At 59.5% G+C, this 16,892-nt stretch overlaps 1 protein-coding gene across 1 annotated transcript; it reads right to left on the reverse strand.

The window, feature by feature from the left end:
* Positions 1-1,965: 1,965 nt before the first annotated feature.
* Positions 1,966-16,083, reverse strand: PCGF2 (polycomb group ring finger 2). Its single transcript, XM_032134261.1, has 10 exons — positions 16,044-16,083; positions 13,253-13,392; positions 12,889-12,985; positions 9,053-9,108; positions 8,583-8,633; positions 6,434-6,566; positions 5,246-5,294; positions 4,420-4,518; positions 3,254-3,334; positions 1,966-2,892 (listed from the first exon to the last, which is right to left on the reverse strand). The coding sequence occupies exons 2-10, from the start codon at positions 13,362-13,364 to the stop codon at positions 2,578-2,580; spliced, it is 993 nt and encodes a 330-aa protein (XP_031990152.1). The 5' UTR covers positions 13,365-13,392; positions 16,044-16,083; the 3' UTR covers positions 1,966-2,577.
* Between the last annotated feature and the right edge of the window lie 809 nt (positions 16,084-16,892).

Raw genomic sequence — 16,892 nt, forward strand, 5'->3', positions numbered from 1 at the left:
TCCCCAGGCCGTGCAGTGTCCCCCGGGGCCGGGCAGTGCCCCCCGGGGCCGGGCAGTGCCCCCCGGGGCCGGGCAGTGTCCCCAGGCCGTGCAGTGTCCCCAGGCCGTGCAGTGTCCCCCGGGGCTGGGCAGTGTCCCCCGGGGCCGGGCAGTGTCCCCAGGCCGGGCAGTGTCCCCAGGGGCTGGGCAGTGTCCCCAGGCCGGGCAGTGTCCCCAGGCCGGGCAGTGCCCCCGAACCCCAGGCTATTTAAAGGGAGAAAATGTGACACGAACGGAGCCCGCAACAGCCCCGGAGCTCCCGAGCCAGCCCCAGCCCGGGGGTGGGGACAGGGCACGGGGTGGGGACAGGGGTGGCCCCGTGGGACCCGCCGGGGGCTGTGCTGTGGCCGGCTGGGGGTGCGGCACTTCCCAAAAAACCGATTCCCAAATAAAAACCACAACGCCGACCCCGCGCGTGTCCTGCCCTGCGGAGCTGGGAGATGTCCCGGCCCTTCCCGTGCCATTCCCGTGCCATTCCCGTGCCCTTCCCGTGCCATTCCTGTGCCATTCCTGTGCTATTCCCGTGCCATTCCTGTGCCATTCCTGTGCTATTCCCGTGCCATTCCCGCACCACTCCCGTGCCCTTCCCGTGCCATTACTGTGCCATTCCTGTGCCGTTCCTGTGCCATTCCCGCGCCATTCCCGTGCCATTCCCGTGCCCTTCCTGTGCCCTTCCCGTGCCATTCCTGCACCATTCCCGCACCGTTCCCGTGCCATTCCTGTACCATTCCCGTGCCTTTCCCGTGCCATTCCTGTGCCATTCCTGCACCGTTCCCGCACCATTCCTGTGCCAATCCCACACCATTCCTGTGCCAATCCCACACCATTCCCGTGCCATTCCCGCACCATTCCCGTGCCATTCCTGCGCCATTCCCGTGCCCTTCCCGTGCCATTCCCGTGCCATTCCCGCACCATTCCCTCACCATTCCCTTTGGTTCTCCCGTGCCCGGGGGCTCTGGGCGCAGCAGGCACTTCCTAATTTTGTTTCCTTCCTCCGTCCCTTTCCCCAGCGAGAGCAGGAGAGGAAAAATCCCCGGGATCCGCCTTCCCTGGGGCTCGTGTGCTTTCCAAAATTCCACGCAGGAATTCTGTCCCTTTCCCTCGGGAAACACCGGGACCTTCCCACGCTCGCCCCTCGCCGGAGCCTCCTGGCTAAAGGCACTGAAATCGGATTTTTTTTCCCGGCATTTTCTTTTATTAAAAACCCCAAAGTGAGGGCGGGAGGAGAGGCTGGGAAGGGCGGCGAGGGGGGAGACACCGACAAGAAACGCTCGGGAACGTGGGAAGCTCCATGGATTTCACACATCCCAACCATTTGGGTGCCCCCAAATTTCCCTGGAGCTGTCAGGGAAGAGGAATATTCGGGGGGGTGCGGTTGGGGGAGGGGGGGATTTGTGCTGCCACCACCAAGCTGAAGCAGAAATGGTTAAACTGGAGGAAAATACCCCCAAAAATGAACTTACGGTGCAGAAGGGCAGAGTCTGGGCGAGGCTTTGGCTGAAAGTGCGGCCAGAACCCGCAGGGAAAGCAAAGAAATTCCCCCAAAATACACCCGGGATGGGATCCAGGAGCACCTGGAGCTGATGGAGCCGACCTGGTGTGTGAAACCCCCAAATGAACCCAAAAAAAACCCCCTAAAAAGTGAAAATAAAAACCAGCAGCAGAGCAGGGCAAGGCTGAGGGGGAATTTTTGGGGGGTTTTGGGTTCTGTGCTTGGCCCTTACCTGTGCTCGGCCCTTACCTGTGCGGCCACGGCCCCGGGCGGAGAGGGAGGAGGAGGAGGAGAGGGAAAAACCTCGGAGAAAACCGGGAATGTGGGAATGTGGCAGCTCCGGGGGCGCGGCGGGGGAACATGCAGCTTCCACAAACCAAACCCAAACCTCCAAACCAACCCCAAAAACCCCAAAACTCAAACATTTAAAAATATCCAGCGCCATTTCTGTGTCTTCTTTGCGTTTTAAATTAGAAAATAAGTCCGTAGAACTCTTCTCTCTCTCTCCCTATGTACAGATAGATATTTATAGAGGTCTGCAGGGAACATCTCCAGAGAAATCCCAGCCCGGGGAGCGGCTTTAGGAATTCCTGCAGCGGTTTTAGGAATTCCTGGAGGGGTTTTAGGAATTCCTGGAGCGGTTTTAGGAATCCCCGCAGCGGTTTTAGGAATCCCTCGAGGGGTTTTGGGAGTCCCTGGAGGGATTTTGGCAATCCCTAGAGGGTTTCAGGAATCCCTGAAGGGTCTTTTAGGAGTCCCTGGAGCGGTTTTAGGACTCCCTGGAGAGTTTTTTGCAGTTCCTGGAGGGTTTTTAGAAGTCCCTGGAGAGTTTTCAGGAGTCCCTGGAGGGATTGTAGCAGTCTCTCGAGGATTTCCAGGAACCCCTGGAGAGTTTTTAGGAATCCCTGGAGGGATTTCAGGAGTCCCTGGAGGGATTTTAGCGGTCTCTCTCGAGGATTTTCAGGAATCCCTGGAGGGATTTCAGGAGTGCCTGGAGGGATTCTAGCGGTCCCTGGAGGGTTTCTTTTAGGAATCCCCGGAGGTTTTTAGGTCAGGGCCGAGCCGGCGCTGCCGTTCAGAGTCGCTTTGCGGCCCCGGCCGGGTGGCAGCGGGTGACAGTTCGAGGCCGAGCCGTTGAGTGCGGGGCCGGGCGAGCCGTGCCCGGGGGCGGCGGGGCTGGGCAGGGCCGGGCTGGGCACGGCGGCGGCGGGCACGGCCAGCCCGGGGCTCTGCGCTTTGTCGCTGCCGGACTCGCACTCGGACGCGCCGCTCGTGTTGGTGCCCTCGGAGGGCACCGCCGGGCACAGCTTGAGGCGCTTGCAGGCGGGCTGGACGCGGTACTTGAGTGCCAGGGGACCGCTCTGGGGACACAGGGCACGGCTGGCACCGCGCGGCGACACCGCGGGGGCACCGCCACCCGTCCCGGGGACACCCGAAAATCCCACGCGGAGCACAGCCCCCCCCCCCCCCCCCACCTCCCCTTGGCAGGAAAATCCTCCCGGGAAACCCAAAATTCCCACCCGGAGCAAAACGCCCCTGGCAGGAAAATCCGCCCGGGATTTCTTGTCTGAAAGGCTCCCCCAGGACAGATTTTCCTAGTTTCAGATTTTCCCAGTTTTTTCCCCCCAGGACAGATTTTCCCAGTTTTTTTCCCCCAGGACAGATGTTCCCGGTTTTCCCAGGACAGATATTCCCGGTTTTCTCCATTTCCCTCTCCCTCACCCTCCTCCAGGGGTAGATGTAGGCGATGTCCATCAGGGTGTAATATTCCTTCAGGGGCTCGTCCTCGTACAGCACCTCCACCTGGAGCAGGGAAAGGAGGGAGCCGGCCATGGGAAAAGGGTGGAGACAGAGCCAGGAAAAGGATGGATAGTGCCATGGGAAAAGGATGGATCCTGCTCCAGGGAAAGGGTGGAGACAGAGCCAGGAAAAAGATGGATAGTGCCATGGGAAAAGGATGGATCCTGCTCCAGGGAAAGGGTGGAGACAGAGCCAGGGAAAGGATGGAGGCTGCCATGGGAAAAGAATGGATCCTGCTCCAGGGAAAGGGTGGATTCAGCCACAGGGAAAGGATGGAGACAGAGCCAGGGAAAGGATGGATAATGCCACGGGAAAAGGATGGATCCTGCTCCAGGGAAAGAATGGATCCTGCTCCAGGGAAGGGGTGGATCCAGACCCAGGGAAAGGATGGAGACTGACCCAGGGAAAGGATGGAGACTGATCCAGGGAAAGGATGGAGACAGATCCAGGGAAATGATGGGTTCTATCACAGGGAAAGGATGGAGACAGAGCCAGGGAAAGGATGGATAATGCCACGGGAAAAGAATGGATCCTGCTCCAGGGAAAGGGTGGAGACTGACCCAGGGAAAGGATGGAGACTGATCCAGGGAAAGGATGGAGACTGATCCAGGGAAATGATGGAGACAGAGCCAGGGAAAGGAGGGATCCTGACATGGGAAAAGGATGGAGACTGCCCCAGTGAAGAGATGGATACTGCATCGGGAAAAGAATGGATCCTGGAGGAGAGGAAGGAGGGATCCCGCCATGGGAAAAGGGTGGAGACAGACCCAGGGAAAGGATGGATACTGATCCAGGGAAATGATGGATCCTGCCCCAGGAAAAGGATGGATCCCAGCACGGCAAAAGGAAGAATCCTGCCCCAGGGAACGGACGGCAGAGCAGGGATATTCGGGAGAGGCAGGGCAGGGATAATCGAGAGAGGCAGAGCTGGGATAATCGGGAGCAGCAGAGCACGGCGGGGGTGCAACACGGGATGGGCAAAACGGCCCCCGCGAGCTGAGCAGAGCACGGCAAACGCGGGCAGTGACAGCACCGGGCACCCCAAGGTGCCCCCTGAGCATTCCCGGGCATTCCCGGGCATCCCTGACCTTGTACTTGCTGGGCACATCCATCTTGTTGCGCAGGAACTTGGCCAGGTGCATCACGGTCATGGCCGCGGGGCAGCGCAGGAACCGCAGCCCGGGGCTCTGGGGGGGCAGAGACCGGGCTGGGGCAGCTCCCACCGCCAGCGGGGTTTGGGGTGTCCCGGGTTTGGGGTGTCCTGGGTTTGGGGTGTTCCGGGTTTGGGGTGTCCTGGGTTTGGGGTGTCCTGGGTTTGGGGTGTCCCCCCGTGCCCCCCAGAACCCCCCGAGGCAGCTCCGACCTCCCTGAATGGCGTTTGGGATGTCCCGGGTTTGGGGTATCCCGGGTTTGGGGTGTCCCCCCGTGCCCCCAGAACCCCCCGAGGCAGTTCTCACCTCCCCGAGCGGGGTTTGGGGTGTCCCGGGTTTGGGGTGTCCCCCTGTGCCCCCCACATCACCCGAGGCAGCTCAGACCTCCCTGAGTGGCGTTTGGGGTGTCCCCCTGTCCCCTCCATGCCCCAGCAGCCCCCGAGGCAGCTCCCACCCTGAGCGTGGTTTGGGGTGTCGCGGGTTTGGGGTGTCCCGGGGTTTGGGGTGTCCCCCTGTGCCCCCCACGCCCCCCGAGGTAGCTCCCACCCCGCTGAGCAGGAATTTGGGGTGTCCCCCTGTGCCCTCCATGCCCCAGGACCTCCCTGAGGCAGATCCCACCTCCCCGAGCAGGGTTTGGGGTGTCCCGGGGTTTGGGGTGTCCCGGGATTTGGGGTGTCCCCTTGTTCCCCCGATGCCCCAGGATCCCCCGTGGCAGCTGGGGACTGAGGGCTCCGTGCCACCACGGTGCCACCACGGCGCTCACCTTGTCCCTGTCCAGGTCCCCGTTCTCCACAGGGCCTTTCTGGTCCTCCCTGAGGGCAGAACACAGGACAGGGAATGTGTGGAAGGAAAAGGTGGAAAAGGGGAAAAAAGCCCTGGTAGGGCCATCCCTGGAGGGGCTGCAGAGAGGGGACACCCAGGGCTGCACCCGCGGCACATCCATGGGCATTCCCAGGGCTCTGCAGCCGCTGGATCCCTCTGGAATGCTGCTCCAGGTGTCAGGGACATCCCTGAGGACACCACCAGCAGCAGGGACACAGGGATCACTCTGCTGGGATGGATCAGGGATCACACTGGGATCAGGGAGCACAGGGCCAGGATCAGGGATCACCCTGCTGGGATGGATCAGGAATCACACTGGGGTCAGGGATGAGGGATCACACTGGGATCAGGGATCAGGGATCACTCTGCTGGGCTGGATCAGGGATCACACTGGGATCAGGTATCAGGGATCACCCTGCTGGGATGGATCAGGGATCACTCTGCTGGGCTGGATCAGGGATCACACTGGGATCAGGGATCACACTGGGATCGGGGATCACACTGGAATCAGGGAGAACTCTGCTGGGATGGATCAGGGATCACACTGGGATAACGGAGCACAGGGCTGGCATCAGGGATCAGGGATCACACTGCTGGGATGGATCAGGGATCACACTGGGATCAGGGAGTACAGGGCTGGGATCAGGGATCAGGGATCACACTGCTGGGATGGATCAGGGATCACACTGGCGTCAGGGATCAGGGATCACACTGGGATCAGGGATCAGGGATCACTCTGCTGGGCTGGATCAGGGATCACACTGGGATCAGTGATCAGGGATCACCCTGCTGGAATGGATTAGGGATCACATTGGGATGGATCAGGGATCACACTGGGATCAGGGATCACTCTGCTGGGATGGATCAGGGATCACACTGGGATCAGGGAGCACAGGGCCGGGATTCAGGATGGGGCCAGGGGTTTGGGTGCTCCTCTGTCCCCTCCAGCACCCCTGGCAGGGGCTCTCAGCTGCCGCTGCCTCGCAGGGAAGGTGGGATGAGGTGACACCTTTAAGGTCCCCTCCAACCCACACCATTCCAGCATTCCAGGATCTCAGATTGGGAAAAGAGCAGGAATTCCTTCCCGACCCCAGAGCTGGGAGAGGCTTGGGGCTCCCCGGAGCGGTACCTGGAGCCCGGGTGGAACTCGATGGACAGGCTGACGATCCCCTCGTCCGGCAGCGACCCCTGCTCCTGCTCCTGCTCCTGCTCCTGCTCCTGCTCCAACACCTCCCCGCGCTCCTCCCCGGAGCCGTTCGGAACTGCGGGAGAGAGGGACAGGATGGGCCAGGGTGGGACAGCCAGGGAGGGGACCTGGGGTGTGGTGCTGGGACATTGTGACACTGACACTGGGACACCGGGACAGTGACAATGACACTGGGACACTGGGACAGTGACACTGTGACACTGACACTGGGACACTGGGACAGTGACACTGTGACATGGTGACACGGTGACACGGTGACACTGACCCTGGGACACTGACTCTGGGACACTGGGACAGTGACACTGTGACACGGTGACACGGTGACACGGTGACACTGACCCTGGGACACTGACACTGGGACACTGGGACAGTGACACTGTGACACTGACACTGGGACACTGGGACAGTGACACTGTGACACGGTGACACGGTGACACGGTGACACTGACCCTGGGACACTGACACTGGGACACTGGGACAGTGACACTGTGACACGGTGACACGGTGACACGGTGACACGGTGACACGGTGACACGGTGACACGGTGACACTGACCCTGGGACACTGACACTGGGACACTGGGACAGTGACACTGGGACAATGACATTGTGACACTGTGACACGGTGACACTGTGACACTGACACTGTGACACTGACACTGGGACACTGGGACAGTGGCACTGGGACAATGACATTGTGACACTGGGACATTGTGACACTGACACTGTGACATGGTGACACTGTGACACTGACACTGTGATACTGGGACAGACACTGTGACAATGATATTGTGACACTGTGACAGTGACACTGTGACATGGTGACACTATGACACTGTGACACTGACCCTGTGGCACTGCGACGGGGTGACACTGACACTGGGACACCGGGACATTAGGACATTGTGATTCTGACACTGTGACACTGGCATTGACACAGTGACACTGTGATACTGTGACATTGTGACACTGTGACCTTGTGACACTGACACTGACATGGTGACACTGTGACATTGACCGTGACACTGTGACATGGTGACACTGTAACACTGGCACGGTGACACTGACACTGACCCTGTGACATTGTGACACTGACACTGACCCTGTGACACTGACAGTGACATTGTGACACTGACCCTGTGACATTGTGACACTGACCCGGTGACACTGACACTGACACTGACCCTGTGACACTCACCCTGTGACATTGTGACACTGACCCGGTGACACTGACAGTGACATTGTAACGCTGACACTGTGACACTGTGACCCTGTGAAACTGACCCTGTGACACTGACCCTGTGACATTGTGACACTGACACTGTGACACTGACACTGTGACACTGACAGTGACACTGACCTTGTGACCCTGTGACCCTGTGACACTGACCCTGTGACATTGTGACACTGACACTGTGACACTGACACTGTGACACTGACAGTGACACTGACCCTGTGACCCTGTGACCCTGTGACACTGACCCTGTGACATTGTGACACTGACACTGTGACACTGACGGTGACATTGTGACATTGTGACACTGACCCTGTGACACTGACACTGTGACACTGACAGTGACACTGACCCTGTGACCCTGTGACACTGACCCTGTGACACTGACGGTGACACTGTGACATTGACCCTGTGACACTGACAGTGACACTGTGACATTGTGACACTGACACTGACACTGTGACACCGACCCTGTGACATTGTGACCCTGTGACACTGACAGTGACACTGTGACCCTGTGACACTGACAGTGACACTGTGACATTGACCCTGTGACACTGACATTGTGACACTGACACTGACCCTGTGACACTGTGACACTGTGACACTGACACTGTGACATTGTGACCCTGTGACACTGACACTGTGACACTGACACTGTGACACTGACTGTGACACTGTGACACTGACATTGTGACCCTGTGACACTGACAGTGACACTGTGACACTCACCCTGTGACACTGTGACCCTGTGACACTGACCCTGTGACACTGACACTGGGACACTGACAGTGACATTGTGACCCTGTGACACTGACAGTGACACTGTGACACTCACCCTCGGCCACCGGGTACGCGGCGTAGAAGTCGCGCCGTCTCTTCATCTCATCTGCGGGGACAGCGACAGGGATGTGAGGGGGGACAGTGCCACAGCCGGGGGAGGTGACGGCACAGGGGGACACCCCAAAGGGGGGACGGGGGACACCCCGGAATGCCCAGGGAATTCCCGTGGGAGCTCCAGCAGGAGCAGTTCCATAAATCCCGGAGCGGCGGCCAATCCAGAGGTTTTTTTGGTGGCTCAGCTCTTCCCACACCCCAAATCCCGCACTTTTCCCCCGTCCCGAGGAGCTCAGGGAGCAAATCCACGGCTCCTGCTCCCGGTTTTTCCCAAAGCACGGGATGAGCACCGTGTCCGTGTGTCCTCCTGTCCCCGTGGGAATGGGAAATCCAGGGAAAAGGTTTCAGGGGGGTGGGAGCGAGTTAAAAACACCCCAAAACTCCCGAATTCTCCCCATCCATCAGCTGCACCTTTGAAAAGCCCCGGGACCAGCTTGTACACGATGTCCTGGAGGGTTTTGTCCGACCTGGAACGGGGAAAAAGAGGAAAAGAGGGAGAAATCAGCGGGATTTGGGAGCGGTTTGTTCCCTGCACCACGGAACCCTGCTTCCCCCATCTCCCTTCTGGAAAATCCCCATCCCAAAGCTCCAGTTCCTCATCCCAAAGCTTCAAATCCCCAGTTCCCCATCCCAGAGCCCCAAATCCCCATCCCAAATCCCCCGAACCCCAAATCCTCAGTTCCCCATCCCAAATCCCCTATTGCCCAGCCCAAATCCCCAAATCCCCAAATCCCCAATTCCCCAATTCCCTGTCCCAAAATTCCAAATCCCCAATTCTCCACCCCAAAACTTCAAATCCTCAATTCCCAATCCCAAATCCCCAGTTCCCCATCCCAAAACCCCAAATCCCCAATCCTCCATCCCAAATCCCCCAACCCCCAAATCTCCAATCCCCCATCCCAAATCCCCCAACCCCCAAATCCTCAATTCCCAATCCCAAATCCCCAGTTCCCCATCCCAAAACCCCAAAACCCCAAATTCCCAATCCCAAACCCCAAATTCCCATCGCAAACCCCCCAGTCCCCCATCCCAAATCCCCCAAACCCCAAATCCTCAATTCCCCATCCCAAACCCCATCCCACACAGCGACTCCACACCCCACGAAGGGTTAACCCCGGAAAAAGGAACGAAACCATCCCAGAAATCCTTGTAAATTGTTGGGAACGGCGGCAGTGGGATTTGGGGCCAGGATCCCTTCCAGCAGCCAAACCAATTCCCAAATAAACCACCCCAGGAATTTAAACAAAAACCAAATCCTGGATCAGCAAAGTCTCCGCAGGTTTTAGTTCGAATCCCGGTTTATTTTTGGGATGAAAATTTTGGGGTTTTGATTCCTTCTGTGGGAATCAGGGCAGGCTCTTGAATGGGAATTGGATTCCCTAAAATGTGAATATCCCGAAGCAGGATCAAGGAACCAGGGAAGCTCCAGTGCCATCCACAGCCAGGGTTTTCCCAGGGAATCTGGAATTTCACATCCCCAACCCAGGAGCAAAGGGGCCTAGTGAAAATCCAATTAAAGCTGGAATTTTTTCCATTTTATATGGAAAAGGAAAACAAATGCCTGAATTCCGGGTTATTTTTAGGCCAGGCGCGCATTTCATCCCGAATTCCTCCGGCTCGGGAGGCCCCGCTGGGATTTTATTTATAACAAATATTTTTATATCTATTTATATCTCTTTATAGTTATATATTTATCTATAATTACATTTATTTTTATTTATATTTATAATATTTATGTTACTATATATAATATTTTATATATTTATATATCTAATATATTTATATTTATATAATGTATTTATATATTTTTATATATAATATATTTATATGTTTATATATTTACATATGTTTTCATATATATTTTTATGCATTTATATGTTTTATATATTTATATTTATATAATGTACTTATACATTTTTATATATATAAAATACAAATAAATATAGAAAAATTATATATATTTATATTTTTATATATTTATTTTTATTTATATATTTATGTATTTTTAATATTTTAAATATTTTTTTTGTATATTTATATTTATATTTATATTTATTTCTAGATATTTTTCTCTTCAGATTTTTGATATATTTATATATTTTACATCTTTTGTGCGTTTTATATATTTATTTATATACATTCATATCTATCAAAAATATTTATAACGAATTCGCTTCGTGATTTATAACAAACTGAGGGAATTCCCTGCTGAATTCCCAGCCCTGCCTGGTGGCACTGGGGGACACTGGGGGACACTGGGGGACACTGGGGGACGCACTCGGTCCAAACCCGGGGGTTTTGGAAGCATTTGGGAAGCAAAGGCGCAGGGATTTTCCACCTGGCTCAGGGCACACTCACCTGGGCCACATCCCCCATCTTTTTTCCCAATTTTTCCCAGTTTTTCCCCCATTTTTCCCCACGTTGGGACCACCCGGAGGTGCCACCACCCCTTCCCGGAGCTTGGGGCCAGCGGCTCAGCCGCGCCGGCGGCTCCGGCCCCGCAGGAGATCCCCGAGGAGCCGTGGGAGCCAGAGCGTAAATATTTCATAGTGCGCCAGAAGAAATGGGAAAAAAAGGGGAAAAAAAGGCGGAAAAAGTGTTACTACAGAAACGGATTGACAAGGAAAAGGATAAAAATAAAGCCCGGGATGGAAAAGCGCCGGGCACGGATCACAGCCGGCCGTGGTTTCCATGGCAACCGCCTGCAGAGCCAATTCCACAGCTGGGAATGGATTTTCCCGGAGGAAAATGGAGCTGGAACCACGCACGGGCAGCGTGGCACCCGTGGGCAGCTGGCAGTGCCACCCCGAGGGATGGAGGGATCCATGGAGGGATGAATGGATGGATGGATGGATGGATGGATGGATGGATGGAGGGATGGATGGAGGGATGGATGGAGGGAGGGAGGGAGGGATGGATGGATGGATGGATGGATGGATGGATGGATGGATGGATGGACGGAGGGATGGATGGATGGAGGGATGGAGGGAGGGATGGATGGATGGATGGATGGAGGGATGGACGGACGGAGGGATGGATGGATGGAGGGATGGATGGATCCATGGAGGGATGGATGGATGGATGGATGGAGGGATGGATGGATGGATGGATGGATGGATGGATGGATGGATGGATGGATGGATGGATGGATGGATGGATGGATGGAGGGATGGATGAACGGAGGGATGGATGGATGGAGGGATGGATGGATCCATGGAGGGATGGATGGATGGATGGATGGAGGGATGGATGGATGGATGGATGGATGGATCCATGGAGGGATGGATGGATCCATGGAGGGATGGATGGATGGATGGATGGAGGGATGGATGGATGGATGGATGGATGGATGGATGGATGGATGGAGGGATGGACGGACGGAGGGATGGATGGATGGAGGGATGGATGGATCCATGGAGGGATGGATGGATGGATGGATGGAGGGATGGATGGATGGATGGATGGATGGATCCATGGAGGGATGGATGGATCCATGGAGGGATGGATGGATGGATGGATGGAGGGATGGATGGATGGATGGATGGATGGATGGAGGGATGGGTGGATGGATCCATGGGTGGATGGATGGAATCCAGGACATTCAGGGATGGACACAGGGCATCTGTCCCAGTCTCTTCCTGCTGCCACAGAGATGTCCCCAGGTGCTGCTCCCCCCATGGTGGCATTTCCCACCGTCCCTACTCCCTTCCCACCCGGAGCGCTCCTCAAACCCCCTCTGCTGCGGGATTTAGGGTCGGGAACAGAGGTCCCATGCTGGTGATGCAGGACTGGGACACCGGCAGGACTGGGATGGAGCTACCATAGGGATGGGGACACCACTGGGACCGGGATGTTGCAGGAATGGGGACACTGGTGGGACTGGGATGGAGCTGCCATAGGGATGGGGACACCACAGGGACCGGGATGGAGCTGCCATAGGGATGGGGACACCACTGGGACCAGGATGTTGCAGGAATGGGGACACTGGTGGGACTGGGATGGAGCTGCCATAGGGATGGGGACACCACTGGGACCAGGATGTTGCAGGAATGGGGACACTGGTGGGACTGGGATGGAGCTGCCATAGAGATGGGGACACCACAGGGACCGGGATGGAGCTGCTCCCGGGCTGACAGCGGAGCCCCAGGGTCTCCCTGCTCCAGGTGCTTGGGGCCGTCCCCCAGAGCAGGGACAGGGCGTGAGGGGACCCCCGAGCCCCCCGAGCCCCCCGAGCTCCCCGGGCTCACCTGATGCTGAGCAGGGGCCGGGTTTTGTGCACCTGCACGTCGCACATGGGGCAGTACTTGTTGGTCTCCAGGTAGCGGACGATGCAGGTTTTGCAGACTGTGGGCACACAGAGACCCTCTGTGAGCAGGGGGACGAGGGGACAGAGCCTCTGCACCAGCCTGGACCCCGGGGACCCCCACACCGGCTTGGGGACCCCCCACAATGGGTTGGGGATGGGATCCCTGCCCAGCGCAGCCCCATCCATCCCCCCCACAGCTCCACGGGGCAGCACCGCCTGGCACAGGGTGATGGGCACTGAGGGAGGGGTCAGTGTGGGGTTTTGGGGCACCCCTGGGGGCCCCTGGGGACACGCAGGACACTCACAGGAGTGCAGACACTCCACGATGGTGGTGGCGTCGATGAAGTAGCCGCCGCACAGGGCGCACATCAGGTGGGGGTTCAGCTCCGTGATCTTTATCCGGGTGGTCCTGTGCATCTTGGAGCAGCCCCAGGGCGGATCCTCCCTGTGGGAAAAGCCCCGGGACCCCCTTAAAGATGCACGGATGGGGCCTGCAGGAGCCGCTTTAGGGGACAGGGTGGGGACTGTCACCTGTCACCCACGGGGGCACCCTCAGCCCTGCGCCCTGCCAGCCCTGGGGGTGCGCACGCAGCACCCACCCGCCTTCCGTGCCACCTCCAACTCCAGAAGCCACCCAGCCCCCTCTGCGTCACCCCAAGTGGGTCCCCAACACCTTGGACACGTCTGGGTGGGGACAAATCCCCCCTGTCAGGAAATCCCCACCTGTGGCTGTGCGCACACATACACACACAAAAAGAAGTGTATTTTGGGTTGGTTCCATGGAAAAGGCATCTCCAGCCAAAATTCCATACTTTTTTCGACAGAAAATCCCAAGCCTGGTGCTGGCCACCTCCCCCCGGCCAGGAACACCCAGCAAAGCCAGCTGGGCACGGCAGGAGCGGGGTGAGGATTTGGGGAATCGCCTCCTTCCCGCTCCGGTGCTTCCACGTTTCCAGTGGGAGCCGGAGCCTGAAATCGCTGCAGTTTTATTGTTTCCATGGCAACCCCGATACTTGGCGAGCAGCCAGGATATTGTCACAGCCACCCGAGGCCAGGGGACAGGGAACCTTGGCATCATGGAAATGAGCGTGGGCACGGCGGCAGGGCCGGGGCAGCGGCGGTGGCACCGCACGGAGCCACGGGGACACACTGGGACACACTGGGACACACACAGGGCTGGGACAGCACCGGCACTGGGATGCTGCAGGGATGGGACGCTGTTGGGACTGGGATCAAGGTGCCACAGGGATGGGACGTCACTGGGACTAGGATGGAGATGCCACAGGGATGGGAGAACCGCGGGGGCCAGGATGAAGATGCTGCAGGGGCACCATGGGGACTGGGACGGAGGCGCCACAGGGATGGGGACACGACTGGGATGGGGATGGAGGAGCTGCAGGGATGGGGACAGCACCGGGATGGGCACCTCGGGGACACCCCTGTGCTGGAGGGGCAGCAGCCAAAGCTCTCCTTGCTGAGGGGGGCCAGGGGCACCGGGGGAGGGGGTTTGGGAACCCCAGGACCCCCTCCCAGCCCAGCTCTCGCCCCTGGGCACTCCCGGGTGGTGTCCCCAAACCCTCCCCAGCCCCCAGTGATGGGGGGGCACTGCCAGCCCCCTCCCCACGGCTGGGGGGGGGACGGTGCCCTGTGCCCGTCCCCTCTCCCCCGCACGGGACCGGGATTTCCACCGGGCACCGGGGGCGCGGGACTCACGGCTGCGTTTTGGGGGGATTGCGCTGCTTTCGGTGCTCGCAGCCGCCAATGGCGGCCCCGGGGCTCGGCGGGAGGGGGGAGCCCGAGCCACCGGCGCAAACCGGTTCTAATAAACCGATAAACCGGGCGATAACAGCCGCGGTCTCCTGTGCCGGGGGTGGGAGGAACAAAGCCCCGGAGCCCCCGCAGCCCCCGGAGCCCCCGGAGCCCCCGGAGCCCCGGCCCCGCCGCAGCCCCCGGGGCCGCCCCGTCCCGCCCGCGGCTCCCGCAGCCCCGGCCCCGACTTTGGGGCTCTTTTGTCTCCGTGGGCGGTGGCCCGGCACGGTGCCTCTCCGCTCCCTGAACCCCCCGGCCCGGGCACGGGTGGGGAAGGACGTTTCAAAGTCACCGCTAACTCGGCCCCCTCCCCGCGGGACCCCCGGCGGCAGCTGCGACGGCGAGCGCGGGCTCGGGAAACGACCCGGGATGGCTCCGCCGGCACGGCCCGGGCCCCGCACGGCGCTCAGGGGCCCCGGAGCGCCGGGAACACGAGGGAACAGCCCCGCCACTCCCGGCAGCGCCCGCCGGGACCCCCCCGCCGCTCCCGGGGTGCGGGACGCGGCAGCGGAGCTGCGGAGGGGCCGCGGCGGGATGGGGAAGGGAGCCTCGCTGGACACGCGTGACCACAAAGCGTGTGGGGACAAGGACACGCACGCACAGCCCCGGCCCCGGCGGCGGGACGGGTCCGCGGGGCGTGACAGCCGGCGGGCACGGGGGGGACACGGGCAGGGGGGGCACGGACACCACGGGAGGGACCGGGCACGGGGGGGGGTGGACACGGGGTGGCCACGGACACACGGGGGACACGGACACGAGGGGGACACTGACCCACGGGGGGGATACTGACCCACGGGGAGCAGGGACAACACGGGATGGGCACGGACACACGGAGGGCACGGACGCGGACTGGCCACGGACACGCGTGACCCCGGGGGGGGGGCGGCCCGGCTGTGGCCCCGCCGGCGGCTCCCGCGATGGGGCCGGGGGTGGGGCAGCCCCGGTGGCCCCGGGGCGTCCCCTTTGTACTCGGGGCCGGCTGTCAGCGCGGCCCGGCCCCTCCGCCCGCCCCGGGGGGGTCCCGCCGCGCCCCCCCCACCACGGCCCCGCAGCGGCCCCGCCGCGCCGGCCGCGGGGAGAGGGCGGTGCGGGGCCCCCCCGGCGCTGTCAGGGCTCCGCAGCCGCTCCCCGGGGGCCGCCGCGGGGGGGTCCCGGTGCGGGCGGGCGGGCGCGGGGCACAAAGCGGGGGCGGCGGCGGCCATCGGCCATCTTTGGGCCGGCGGGGCGCGGGGGGGGCCCGCGGCGGGGCCCGGGGCGGGGGGGGGGATACCGGGGCCGCGTCCCTACCTGGTGGCGGCGGCAGCGGCGGCCCCGCGGCCGCCCCTCCGCTCCCGCCGCTCGGCGCGGCTCGGCTCGGCTCGGCTCAGGCGGCGCTGCGGCCGCGGCCCTTTTTTTATTTTTTTTTTTTTTCCCTTCTCTCTCTCGCTCTCTTTTTTTTTTTTTTTCCTCCCGCTTTTTTTTCCCCCCTCCTTCCTCCTCCTTTTTTTTTTTTTTTAAGTTTTTTTCCCTCGTTTTTATTTTTTTAATTTTTTTTTTATTTTTTTTCCACCTCCAGCCGCCGCCAGGCCCCGCCCGCCTCACGTGACCTCATTCCTTTGGGGGGCTGCGGAGGACGGGAGCGAGGGGCCGAGATTGGGGGGGACCCCCGACCCCCGTTCCGCCACCCCCCCGACCCCCCAACCCCGGTGTTCACGGAGACCCCCACGTTGTGCTCGGGGGGGAAATGAGAGCGCCCCAAAAACCCGCTGGAATGGCCCCAAAATGCGGTGCCCGGTGGAACGGGGCCCCGTGTTCCCCCTCGGGACGCCCCTCCCCCCTCACCCGGGGACAGATTTGGCCCCAAATTGGGACGCGGGACAGGCGGGACCTTCCGCGGGATCCTCGGTGCTCGGCAAGAGCGGAGGGGGAAGGAAAGGGAAGAGGGGGGGAAAGGAAGGGAAAAAAATAGAGGGAATTTAAAGGGGGGAAAAGGGGAAATTGGAAGGGGGGGTGAGAAAAAAAAGTAGGAAAAAAATAGGGGGAAATGAGAGAAAGAAAAGGAAAATGGTAAATGAGAGGGGGGAAAAGGGAGGGGAAAAAGAAAGGGAAGAAAAATAGAGGGAAATTAGAGAAAAGGAGAAATGGGGAAGGAGGTGG

Source organism: Corvus moneduloides, chromosome 26 (genome assembly GCF_009650955.1).
Source record: "Corvus moneduloides isolate bCorMon1 chromosome 26, bCorMon1.pri, whole genome shotgun sequence".
NCBI lineage: Eukaryota > Metazoa > Chordata > Aves > Passeriformes > Corvidae > Corvus > Corvus moneduloides.

What these genes read in the sequence shown, in the direction of transcription:
- PCGF2 (XM_032134261.1), bottom strand. Translation starts at nt 13,364, where the DNA reads ATGCACAGGACCACCCGGATAAAGATCACGGAGCTGAACCCCCACCTG. An exon ending in CGTGGAGTGTCTGCACTCCT is followed by an intron (nt 12,986 to 13,252) that starts GTGAGTGTCCTG and finishes GTGTGCCCACAG; the next exon opens with TCTGCAAAACCTGCATCGTC. An exon ending in GGTCCCGGGGCTTTTCAAAG is followed by an intron (nt 8,634 to 9,052) that starts GTGCAGCTGATG and finishes CTGTCCCCGCAG; the next exon opens with ATGAGATGAAGAGACGGCGC.